Source organism: Salmo salar, chromosome ssa23 (genome assembly GCF_905237065.1).
Source record: "Salmo salar chromosome ssa23, Ssal_v3.1, whole genome shotgun sequence".
In the NCBI taxonomy this organism is placed as follows: domain Eukaryota; kingdom Metazoa; phylum Chordata; class Actinopteri; order Salmoniformes; family Salmonidae; genus Salmo; species Salmo salar.
The window spans coordinates 21,960,586-21,973,653 of NC_059464.1; the positions used below are offsets into that span (position 1 = coordinate 21,960,586).

General features: G+C 41.3%; 1 protein-coding gene across 2 annotated transcripts in view; it reads left to right on the forward strand.

Annotated features, from left to right (window-relative positions):
• LOC106584218 (PR domain zinc finger protein 5) overlaps positions 1–13,068 on the forward strand; it is a 68,317-nt gene that overhangs the window by 19,433 nt on the left and 35,816 nt on the right. For both annotated transcript variants that reach the window (XM_014169257.2, XM_014169256.2), the window contains exon 12: positions 10,172–10,332. In XM_014169257.2, the coding sequence (XP_014024732.1) occupies positions 10,172–10,332 (161 nt within the window). The remainder of the gene's footprint in view (positions 1–10,171; positions 10,333–13,068) is intronic.

The window sequence follows — 13,068 nt, forward strand, 5'->3', positions numbered from 1 at the left end:
AAGGAGAGTTGTATGGCATTGAAGCTCGTCTGGAGGGTAGTTAACACACTGTCCAAAGAAGGGCCAGAAGTATACAGAATGGTGTCGTCTGCGTAGAGGTGGATCAGAGACTCACCAGCAGCAAGAGCAACATCATTGATGTATACAGAGAAAAGAGTCGGCCCAAGAATTGAACCCTGTGGCACCCCCATAGAGACTGCCAGAGGCCCGGACAACAGGCCCTCCGATTTGACACACTGAACTCTATCGGAGAAGTAGTTGGTGAACCAGGCGAGGCAATCATTTGAGAAACCAAGGCTATTGAGTCTGCCGATGAGGATGTGGTGATTGACAGAGTCGAACGCCTTGGCCAAGTCAATGAATATGGCAGCACAGGATTGTTTCTTATCGATGGCGGTTAAGATATCGTTTAGGACCTTGACCGTGACCGGGGTGCACCCATGACCAGCTCTGAAACCAGATTGCAGAGCGGAGAAGGTGCGGTGGGATTCGAAATGGTCGGTAATCTGTTTGTTGACTTGGCTTTCGAAGATTTTAGAAAGGCAGGGTAGGATAGATATAGGTCTGTAGCAGTTTGGGTCAAGAGTGTCTCCCCCTTTGAAGAGGGGTATGACCGCAGCTGCTTTCCAATCTTTGGGAATCTCAGACGACACGAAAGAGAGGTTGAACAGGCTAGTAATAGGGGTTGCAACAATTTCGGCAGATAATTTTAGAAAGAAAGGGTCCAGATTGTCTAGCCCGGCTGATTTGTAGGGGTCCAGATTTTGCAGCTCTTTCAGAACATCAGGTGACTGGATTTGGGAGAAGGAAAAATGGGGAAGGCTTTGGCGAGTTGCTTTGGGGGGTGCAGTGCTGTTGACCGGAGTTGGGGTAGCCAGGTGGAAAGCATGGTCAGCTGTAGAAAAATGCTTATTGAAATTCTCAATTATAGTGGATTTATCGGTGGTGACAGAGTTTCTTATCCTCAGTGCAGTGGGCAGCTGGGAGGAGGTGCTCTTATTCTCCAAGTGTCCCAGAACTTTTTTGAGTTTGTTTTGCAGGAAGCAAATTTCTGCTTGAAAAAGCTAGCCTTGGCTTTTCTAACTTCCTGTGTATATTGGTTTCTATCTTCCCTGAAAAGTTGCATATCACGGGGGCTGTTCGATGGTAATGCAGAACGCCACAGGATGTTTTTGTGTTTGTTAAGGGCAGTCAGGTCTGGAGAGAACCAAGGGCTATATCTGTTCCTGGTTCTACATTTCTTGAATGGGGCATGCTTATTTAAGATGGTGAGGAAGGCTTTTTTTTAAATAATCAGGCATCCTCTACTGAAGGGATGAGGTCAATATCCTTCCAGGATACCAGGGCCAGGTCGATTAGAAAGGCCTGCTCGCTGAAGTGTTTCAGGGAGCGTTTGACAGTGATGAGTGGAGGTTGACTGCTGACCCATTACGGATGCAGGCAATGAGGCAGTTTTGAGATCACTGAGATCTTGGTTGAAAACAGCAGAGGTGTATTTAGAGGGCAAGTTGGTTAGGATGATATCTATGAGGGGGCTTGTGTTTACGGCTTTGGGGTGGTACCTGGTAGGTTCATTGATAATTTGTGTGAGATTGAGGGCATCAAGCTTAGATTGTAGGATGGCTGGGGTGTTAAGCATGTCCCAGTTTAGGTCACCTAGCAGCACGAGCTCAGAAGATAGATGGGGGGCAATCAGTTCACATATGGTGTCCAGAGCACAGCAGGCGGCAGAGGGTCATCTATAGCAGGCGGCAACGGTGAGAGACTTGTTTTTAGAGAGGTGAATTTTTAAAAGTAGAAGTTCAAATTGTTTGGGTACAGACCTGGATAGTAGGACAGAACTCTGCAGGCTATCTCTGCAGTAGTTTGCAACACCGCCCCCTTTGGCCGTTCTATCTTGTCTGAAAATGTTGTAGTTAGGGATGGAGATTTCAGAGTTTTTGGTTGTCTTCCTAAGCCAGGATTCAGACATGGCTAGGAAATCCAGGTTGGCAGAGTGTGCTAAAGCAGTGAATAAAACAAATTTAGGGAGGAGGCTTCTAATGTTAACATCCATGAAACCAAGGCTATTACGGTTACAGAAGTCATCAAAAGAGAGCGCCTGGGGAATAGGAGTGGAGCTAGGTACTGCAGGGCCTGGATTCACCTCTACATCACCAGAGGAGCAGAGGAGGAGTAGGATAAGGGTACGGATAAAAGCTATGAGAATTGGTCGTCTAGGACGTCCAGAACAGAGAGTAAAAGGAGCAGGTTTCTGGGGGCGATAAAATGGCTTCAAGGTATAATGTGAGGTAAATAATACTTTTTTTTTTAATTGGTGAGGCAGGTTGCAGGAGAGTGTTTTGAAGTTGAGTTTTTAGAAAAAAATATATAAAAAGATATGCAAAGAAAATATGTAAATATATATATACACGGGGACACGACATGACGAGGACAAAGGACGTCTGACTGCTATGCAGGAACAATATTTTATTTGGGACACATCCATAAGCCTTACAGGTTTACTTTGTCCCCCTGTACATCCCTTATACAATTTCTGACCTACCTATCCTTAATTGTGAGGCTCGAAACACAATAAAAAAGTATTCTAATGTATTCTAAAGTCATTTTTCTATTGAATCTAGTAAAATAGCATGTGAACTTCAATTTTTTGGCTCTTCTCTGATGTGTTTATCTTTTTTCCTTGGAGTCTTGATGAACTCAGGCTGGGTTATTCTTTGACTGTAGCAGTTTCCCCTCTGTAGTGGCTTGCGTTTATATCTGATATAGAATAACAGTAGAAGCTTTTATTTTTATTCATTTTAAATGTGAGGTTTGCAGGGTGTCCCCATATTGTGTCAGCATCCAAGGGACTACCAACTCAGGTCTACCGGCCGGCTTTCTCTTGGGAATTATTACAATTTTGGAATTAATGAATAAGTTAACTGGTGAGAAGAAAAAAAATGATGATGAGAAAATATTGTTCTATGTCACCTTCCAGTTCATCTGTTCTCCAAAACCTAGGAGTTCTGTTACAGATGGAAGTGACCGCAGGTGTCGGATGAGTTAAGTTTGGAGTAGAGAGTGGAGACCAGTCCAACAGATTTGGGAGTATTCAAAAGAGTCTCAACCATGGGATGGGTGGCAACAAGGGATTCCCAGGGTACTGCGTATGCTTTTAGATCTGAGCGGAGACTAAGCAACACCAAAAAAGGAAGTCACTAGGAGATTATATGATTCTTTGAGGTCTTGAAAAGTTCCAAGACCGAAGTTATCAAAGATGTCACTGAGGGTGAAAATATTTATACTAGACCATTGAGGAAAAACAAAGGGTTTGAGCCTGATAAGATTAGGTTATTGTTCCATAATGGAGAATGGCTGTGAAAAGGGAATGAGATCATGACATCATGAGATGTCTATTGGCCTGTCTCCACACTTCGACTGCATTAGCTATTATTGGACCCATTCAGAGACAGCTGTTTAACCTTTTAACTTTAAGTGTTTGAGACTTGAACAGCCCTATCAAGATAATTTGATGTTTAGAGTAGTTACGATGTAGAATATTGATTTCGCCTCCCTACAAGAGACCCATTTGACAGCCAATGATATCAATAGATTTCAGATTTGTTTTAAATAAGATAATAGCGTACTCTTGTGACCCCCCAAAAGACAAAGGGTGTTATGATTGTAATTAACAGGAAACTTCATATGAAGGTGGGGGTCTCTGAGGGAGACACTGAAGTATGGTATTATAATGCCTCTGTTGCTATTAATGGCACTAAATCATGTTTTTGGTCCTCCATTTATGCACCAAATTCTTTTGATGAATTCTTTTTCTAATCCCTGAAGCTTTCTAGACTTCCCAAATTTTGACTGGCAATAAGGATTTCTTACAGGTTAATGCAGAACCAGGGGTAGACCCACATACATTATGGGAAGTAGCTAAGTGTTGCATTAGAGAAATATTTGTAATTCCTTCTCATCACATTAAAAAACACAACCTTCAGATTTCTTCATTGGAGAGGGAAATAGCCCGTCTAGAGTTGATGCAAAAGTCTAACTATACTGAAGATGGGTCGGCAGGTAGCCTAGTGGTTAGAGCGTTGGACTAGTAACCGAAAGGTTGCACGATCAAATCCCTGAGCTGACAAGGTAAAAATCTGTTGTTCTGCCCCTGAACAAGGCAGTTAACCCACTGTTCCTAGGCCATCATTGAAAATAAGAATTTGTTCTTAACTGACTTGCCTAATTAAATAAAGGTAAAAAAAATGGGAAGGTAGAACTCACCACATTTAAAATTGAGCCTAAGATGGTGACTAGTTCTAGGGCTGAATTTATTAATTTGAAAACAAGACTATGAGAATGTGATAATGTGACTATGAGAATGTGGATAGACTGAGTAGACTGAAGCAAACTGAAACATTTTTTATCTATTGATGTCATTAGGAACAATAACAGTGAACTTTTTACCCTTCCCTCCCAAATTAATCATACTTTCACTACTTTGTATTCCAATCTGTTTACCTTGGAGTTTCCTGAAGACTCTAGGAAGATGTTATCTTTGAAGATGTTATCTCTTTTAAGTTCCTTGGAACTTCCTTCCCCTTCTGTTAATCAAGTCAGTCTATTAGATGCCCCCATCTCCTTGGCAGAACTGAAGACTGCCTTAGATTCAATGTCAAAATCCAAGTCGCCAGGGTTGGATGGTATCCCTCCTAAATTATTGTTGGCTGTGTGGGATTTAGTCTGATCTGTATTACTGGACTCAATCAGCCACTCGCTAGAGATTGGGAATTTCCATAGGGGACCAAAAACATATCTTATTTCTTTGCTATTGAAAGGTGGAAAGGACCTGCTTGATTGTTCAAGCTACAGGCCCTTATCAATTTTGAACTTTGATTTTAAACTCTTTGTGAAGGTCTTGTCAAAAAGATTACAGACTTGCATATCATCATTGGTTATAAACTCTGCTGTCCTGATTAGATATAGAGAAGGCATTTGATGGTGTGGAATAGGGGTATTAATGGACTGTTTTGGAACGTTTTGGGTTCGGTTTATCATTTATTAGTGTGATCCGCACCCTATATATCGACCCCACTGGCTGTATCCAGACTGGCCATTCCGTCGCCCCAGAGTTTGTCCTAAAAATATGCACAAGACAGGGTTGTCCTCTGAGTCCTGGCCTATTTGCCCTTTCATTAGAACCGCTAGCCCAGGCCATTAGGCAAAATATAACATATTGCCTATTAAGATCAAAGAAACAGTCCACCATATCTCCCTGCACGCTGATGACATCTTACTATATTTGTCCGATGTCTTTAATTCTATACCACACGTACTTGACCTCTTTAAGGATTCGGCTTTTTCAATGGCTATAAAATGAACTTGTCCAAGTGTATCTTAATGCCTCTTGTCACGTCCTGACCCTTGTAAGATGTCATTTTTCCATAGTAGAGTGATCAGGGTGTGACAGGGGGTTGTTTTGGGTGTGTTTTGGGGTTTCTGTTTCATTGTGGGGTTTCTAGATTTCTATTTCTATGTTTTCCGTTTTGTAAGTGTTACCTGACGGAACTGTTGGTGGTCGTTTTGTTGTTTTTGTTAAGTGTTTCATTAATAAAGTAAATATGAGTACTCTACACGCCGCGCCTTGGTCCCCATTAGACGACCCACGTTACACCTCTAAACCCCACAGCCAAACAAGTCACATTACCCTCTTTACCTATCACTTTAGAATATAAGGGATTTACATACTTGGGCATTCAAATTTGATCCAATTTGCAACTCATGATGAATGAGAAGAAAAAATAATGATATTGGGAAAAAAAGGTTTTGGTTATAAAAATAAATGTCCTGTTTTCAATGCTTTCCCTTCCCCCCATCTTCATTCTTTAAGGATATGGATATCTTGAGGACAATGGGGAAACGTCAGAGAATTAGTCTCTCCACCTTACAATGCCCCAAAACGTTTGGAGGGTTCTCTCTACCTTTAAACTCTACTATGGGGCATTTCAGCTGAGGTCACTGAGTATTTGGCTTGACTCTTCATCTGATGTGCCTTGGTGGAAAATAGAGAAAATAGAGAAGAAAAAAAGTCTCACGTAATTAGAATACAGCACCATCCTTATTCTGGGTTAAAGCAAAAAACTGCCTAATCTTTTATGGAATATATTGTAAAAAAATAAATAATACATTGACTGTATAGTACCAAACCAAATCAATAATTGTCTGGGCACAACTTGTAATTTTGAAGAGTTATCTCCTATTTGGAATACAATTTAATTTAATTTGGCTCTACACCCTTTACATTCCCTCCTTGGTCTAAGCAAGGTAATCATGTTTGAAGGATACCTGCAAGAGGTTCGTTCCTTTCAAGATCTTAAAGAGTCATATTCTCTCCCTTGTTTTTACTATTTATTGTTTTATTAAAACATTTTTTTTTATCTCAGACTCTGTACAGCATTGAAAACCTATGGGGTACCATGGGACACCAAACCAGGCTCCCAATCTTTATTGAAATACATTTCATGTCCAGGGAAAGACGGAATGGTGTCCTCACTGTATAATAGGTTAGTGACTCATAATATAAAAATCTGCCTGTTCTGAAGGTCTGGGAGAAGGACTTACAAATGCAGAGTTTTGAAGGGATTGGACTACGATATAGGGAAATATTTTGGCCTCTTCTAAGATCCTTGCCCATGAATGTATTCATTTTCAATTTACTAACAGGTTTTATTTTACCCCAGAGCGAAAGTTCAAGATGAAGCCTATGGATAGTGATTTATGTAATAAATGTACCCAATCTGAGGTGGGCAATTATATGTTTATGTTTTGGAGCTGTGTACCAGTGAAGTCTCTTTTGGGTTCATTTAGTTAATATTTGAATTGTTATTCTTGGCAGGAGCCTACCTGTTTGCCCAGCCCTCCTCCTGCTGGGTTGCAGCCCTAGCATTCAGTTATCTTATGAAGAGAGGCGGATTGTTATGGCTGCAATAACAGCAGGAAGAAAAACGATTCTAAGGAGTAGGTTTGAACCGGGTATTGCCCTTTGCAGATGTTGGTTGCTTATGAACTTGGACATTACACAGCTGGAAAGATTCACTGCCAGACTGTGTGGGGCCAAGCCCGAAACTCTGGTCAATTGGTCACATGGTATCTCCCACTTGCAAGAGCTAATTTAACAACGATGTTTGGTCTTGTGGATGAGAGATAGCATTGCCCTGCTCAGTCTTTAATCTATTTTCCTATGTGGCTCTGGGTTGGTAGCCTTTGAGAATTAAATTTGAATAGATCGATTTGAATTTGGAAATACTGAAATGTATTTGTCTTTAATTTTGTTTGTTTTCTTCCTATTGAACTCAAAAGAATCAAATAGGCTTCCCAAAAATAACATGGTCACAGTGGTAGAACTTTTATTTTGATTGGTGATTTTCTGCAGTCCCATCAGGTGGCCTGATTTCAGATGTGTCCATGTAAATAAACAGCATTATTAGGGAAATTGTTATTTTTGCAAAGCGTGTGTGCAGTAGCCAAGCCAGAAAAAAAGCGATATTACAACCTATGTGTTTTCTCTATAACCTGTTAGTTCATATGCCTTGCGACCGTGATACTGTAAATAGGCCTAAAGGCAGAGACAATAATATATATATATTTTACCTTTATTTAACTAGGCAAGTCAGTTAAGAACAAATTATTTTTTACAATGATGGCCTACCCCGGCCAAACCCAGACGACGCTGGCCAATTGTGCGCCGCCCTATGGGACTCGCAGTCACGGCCAGATGTAATACAGCCTGGATTCAAACCAGGGACTGCAGTGAAGCCTCTTGCACTGAGATGCAGTGCCTTAGACCGCTGCGCCACTCCAAAGCCCGAAATAAGAAGACACAGTGGCAGAATTAATTCAACCACACCTTTTGTTTCATCACAAAACCGGAGAGCAACATCTATTCGGTGAAGTCCACAAAGCATATGGCATGTAACAAACAGTTACATAACCTACAGCATGGTCAAGAAAGTTAATGTTTCCTACATTTTCAGATTACTACACTTCTATTGATTTAGAACCATGGAGAGTTACCGAAAGTCTCAAAGGAAACAGGAGCTGCCTCCACTATTCCAGCACCATTTCAACATCAAAACACCTATGCTTAGTCTAATACAGTGACAACTAAAAGATACCAAAAACAATTTAGTCCAATCAACGTAAGCTAAATCTGATGTGGCTTTCCATGGTTCTGATTTGTGTGTGTGTGTGTGTGTGTGTGTGTGTGTGTGTGTGTGTGTGTGTGTGTGTGTGTGTGTGTGTGTGTGTGTGTGTGTGTGTGTGTGTGTGTGTGTGTGTGTGTGTGTGTGGTGTGTGTGTGCGCGCGCGCGTTCGTGCAAGTAGAAAACACATGTTGACTCACCCTACTTGTAGAGAAACGCCAATGCCATCCTCATCTCTTTCATGTTGATGAAACAGTCTATAACTGTTATACAGTACAGTCTTTTATTTTTTGTTATCCTAGCCTACCTGGCTAAAATGCTTGCTCCCTAGCTGAACTTCCTTTCATGAGCAACGTTAGCTAGTTAACATTAGTATTCTACATCTAGCTACATATTGAACTTTCTTCCTCTCAGTCCAGGGGCACAATGTATTTTATGGTAGGATCAGAATTTCCGTTATAATCATTGGCCAGTATGAAGAATTAAGTAAAAACACAAGTTCAAATCCCGATCGCCATCCATGGCTAATTTAGGAAAGGGACAATTTTAGCTAGTTGGGCCAGCCACCGGAGGGCAATAACACAACGAGACACAACAATTCAAGTTGTTTCTGTCGATTTTAAATATTTCTCTGTGATAGGAGTGAAGCCAAATCCAAGCTGGCATGTCTTGACACTTTTTGTTGGTGCAGTAGGACCATTAACAGTTGAGCTCTTTTTATCATGGGAGGCCAAATACTCGCTGGCTTCCCTTGCATTCACTGCTGTGGGAGGCAACAATGTCATACTCTTTATGACCAGACCGCATCAGATAGGTGGCCTACACGTACAGAGACAGAGGGGCTCTGTTTCGCTCGCTCTGATGCTTTCTCCAGTGAGATACATTCAGCCTCTTGCGAATTGAAGGACAGTTATGACAACACAGAGACAACATTTCTTGGTACAATTTTTGGGGAAACCTGGCTTCCCTTGTCATCCATGAATACACGCCAAAGACCTTGTGCATGTGACCAGTACACTTTGATTTGATTTTACCTTTAAAGTAGGGTCAAAATGTCACTCTGTGTTAAGCCCTCCACAGAATACACCTTCATCTCATAATCAGTCATGTTTGTGAATGACTTAAAACCTCAGCATTAATGAAGTCTGTGTTTGGTTGAGTACCTGACTTTAATAGTAATGGAGGGAAGGGTTTTATTTGACTACTAGAGCGTTAATGGACACAGGCCTCTACTTGTGTCCTACTTTATTGTGCTGACCATCATGTTCATTCTTCGTAATGGGAGAATGAACACACGTTTGGGGCCAAGGCTCACTCTGCCAAGCATACACGCTCTCCAAACCACTCGATGGAAACCAACCCACTGATCCCTCTATAATGGAAAAGGGCACTTTTCAACAAAAGCCTCTGTTGTGTGGAGTCACTGAGTTAAGGCGTAAATAATAACACCATGCTATAGTCTATATGGCTCTGGTTTGGGAACAGCTGACAGTTGTGCTTTTGTTTAATGTCAGAGTGATGTGTGGTGTTTTTAATGTTTTTAAGTGAATGAAAAATGTGTTGGTTGGTGTTTTTTTATTGCTGTGAAATAAGAGACCCATTCGAAGAGCAAGCAGCTCTATATGATCCGCGTCCGTCTGTTTCCGTCCTCTCCTTCAGTCTGGGTTGCTATGGATGCAAGATGAGCATCATTTTAGAAAAAGGGTACAAGGTAAAGGTAAAAAAAAAAACAAGTACAGTCCAGATCATTTGTAAAGAAAATTGCAGGGAGCAGTAATGTAACACACAATGTTCTTTAGCCCATACAATTGGCCTGGAGAAATTGTTTTCAGGCCCACTGTGAGTGATGGTTATGCTTTCACAGATACAACAATGGATCCCTCTCTTTCTTGTCATTCTCCCCAGAAAATAAGAGGGTGCAGAAATGAGAGTGACAGAAAGTTGCTCTTTCTTTACTGTGTTGGGTTGGTCTTTTGTCATTTCTGAAGGTGAGAGGACATTCAAGTGTGACCAGTGTGACGCCACCTTCAAGAGGAAAGACACGCTCAACGTGCACATCCAGGTGGTACACGACGGACACAAGAAGTACAAATGTGACCTGTGTGAGAAGGCCTTCGTCACCCCCTCTGTTCTCAAGAGCCACAAGAAGGTGAGTTCAGCCAGTCTTACGTACTGTAGAGCCCAGTCTAGACATTGTCAGTCTCTCCTAGAGCAAATCCTCTTTCAAAATAATGGCCCTGTATGTTTGTGTTTTTTCCTACATTTTGTATGTAAGAATGTCCTTCAAATGTTAAAGGATAGGTTCACCCATTTTAAATGTTATATTGTTTTTGTGTGTCTCTGAGTGATGTTCTCTCGATTCCCTGGGTCATTTCATGTTTTCATGTGTATCTGAGTTATAGGGGTTCAAGCAGGTAGAACTATGGTCAGTATTACATACCACCATGGTAAAGTCTCTATCACTACACTGGAAGTTAATAAGAATACGACTTTTATATAGCGATCCATCATACATGTCAGATTTCATACTGGTCGATGTCTTCTCTCAAATGAGCCATTGAACATACTTTTTAGATATTATTTTTTCTAAATGTTTATTTAACTAGGCAAGTCAGTTAATTAAGAACAAATTCTTATTTTCAGTGATGGCCAAGGAACAGTGGGTTAACGGCTTTTTCAGGGGCAGAAAGACAGATTTTTACCTTGTCAGCTCGGTTACAAGTCCAACGCTCTAACCACTAGGCTACCTGCCGCCCTGGAGATAGAAAGGAGATAGAATTAGAAAACAAATCACATTTTGATAAACTCCCATATCTATTGGGTGAAATACCAGTGTACAATCACAGCAGCAAGATTTGTGACCTGTTACCAAGAAAAGGGCAACCAGTGAAGAACAAACACGATACAACCTATATTTATGTTCATTTATTTTCCATTTTGTACTTTAACTATTTGCACATCATTACAAAACTGTATATAGACATATGACATTTGAAATGTCTTTCTTCTTTTGGAACATTTGTGTTTACTGTAAAAAAAAATTATAGTTTATTTCACTTTTGTTTATTATCTATTTTACTTGCTTTGGCATTGTAAACATATGTTTCCCATGCCAATAAAGCCCCTTAAATTGCAGAATTCAATAAATCAAGGAACGTATAACGCCCCACCCAGCAGACTGTTGACCAATCGCGTTCACGTTGTCATGCTGCGTCACGCGGTTGCTAAGCTAATCGTCACACAATGCATTCTCAAAGTCAGTGTATATGTTGAGAAACGTGCCTATTGTCACGATTCCAAAGCTGTATGATACTACAAATGGCGAGTTAATTATCTCCAATCCCGGAAAAGATTTGCAACGTTATACTTCTTGTTGATGAAATTCGTGCTAATGTTGAGTTTTTGAGCTGGCGCCCAATAGACTCTCATTCACTCCTTGAAGGAGAGCGCTCCTTGTCCCAGAATTGTCCAGAATGCACCGGTGCCCCCATTGACGTAGTACGGGCAATATTCCCATCTCCTCAAAATTATATCTGCCTTTGCGAATGTTAGACTCCACTCTGAGGCACATCGATATGCAGGTTGAACATGGTGAGATTGTAGACTCCTAAACTGATAGTGCAGTTTGTTTAGGCGATTGTACAGCTAACTACGTCACATGCTGATATTGTCTTTGGTTTGAATGTGTGTGGCTACGTTTGCTAACTCACTAGCTAGCCAGCTCATAGAGAGAGCATTACATTGTGGATTTTGTAGTCGACTTGAGCTGCAACAGATTTCCACGATGAATTTCCATGTTGCTACCAACCTTATTTATAACGCCAAAAGGAAACATATGTTCACAAAAAATGTTCTCACATATTAGTGTTAACACTGTAAATTAAAGAAATGAGTGGTTTTGGGTGGATTTTTCCTTTAAAGAAAAGGAGAGGAAATTTACATTGATGTTTTCTTGTGATCTCTCTTGTATGCTGGACCGGAACTAGGCTACAGTATATAGTCATCCTCCACCATTGTTCCCCATGCAGCCCAGGAATCATCCGGTCTCTGTTTGTAAATTACACATGGCATTTAGTCCATTAGCTCCACAGGGTTTCAAAGCACAGGACAGATCCCAGAGCAGATTACCAGCCTCAATCTGACATTGTCCGCTTGGTTTATGGATCAGATTGAGACCAAACAGTTTCTTGGCACACGGCAAAAGAAACAAATCAAACATAACATGGCCTTAGTACAGTAGGACTCAAAACAGACAGGCACATGAGTTGTCTCTCTCGGTCGGTCAGTGTTCAGAGACTGGAGACTGCTGAGAGAGTGCTCGGTTCTGGCAGTGATTAAAGACAGGTAGCTGAGCCCAGAAACCTGGCTGGGACTGAACACCAGGTCCGGGTCTCAAATGGCACCCTATATCCTTTGTAGTGCACTACTTTTAACCCAGTGCCCTGGTCTAAAGAGCCTAAACCTCTGGTTAAAAGTAGTGCACTAAATATGGAAAATGGTGCCATCTGGGACACAACCCAGAACTCTGATTGGGGATCTGGGGAAAACATAGAGTACATAGGGCTCTGTGTGCTGTAGTATACTATACAGAGGACAGTCTTTATCCTCCATTTCCTATTCCACTCATGGCAAGAGACTGGATCGTCTTGTTCCTGTCATCTGCGTTTGTTTTCCTCCAGGTGCTTTTGTCAGTGTGCTGTCTGGGTATCCTCTCCGCTGCCAGGTTGATCTGAAAATGAACAGTAATGATGTGGTTCTCTGGCAGCCCTAGTTTAGTCTTCCTCTCAGAACACCCTTAAATTGCCGTAATCATTCTTCTTAAAGGCAGAGATGTGTGTACATGGAACATTTAGTTTTCTCTGTATCTGCTGTGCGGTGTGTGTGC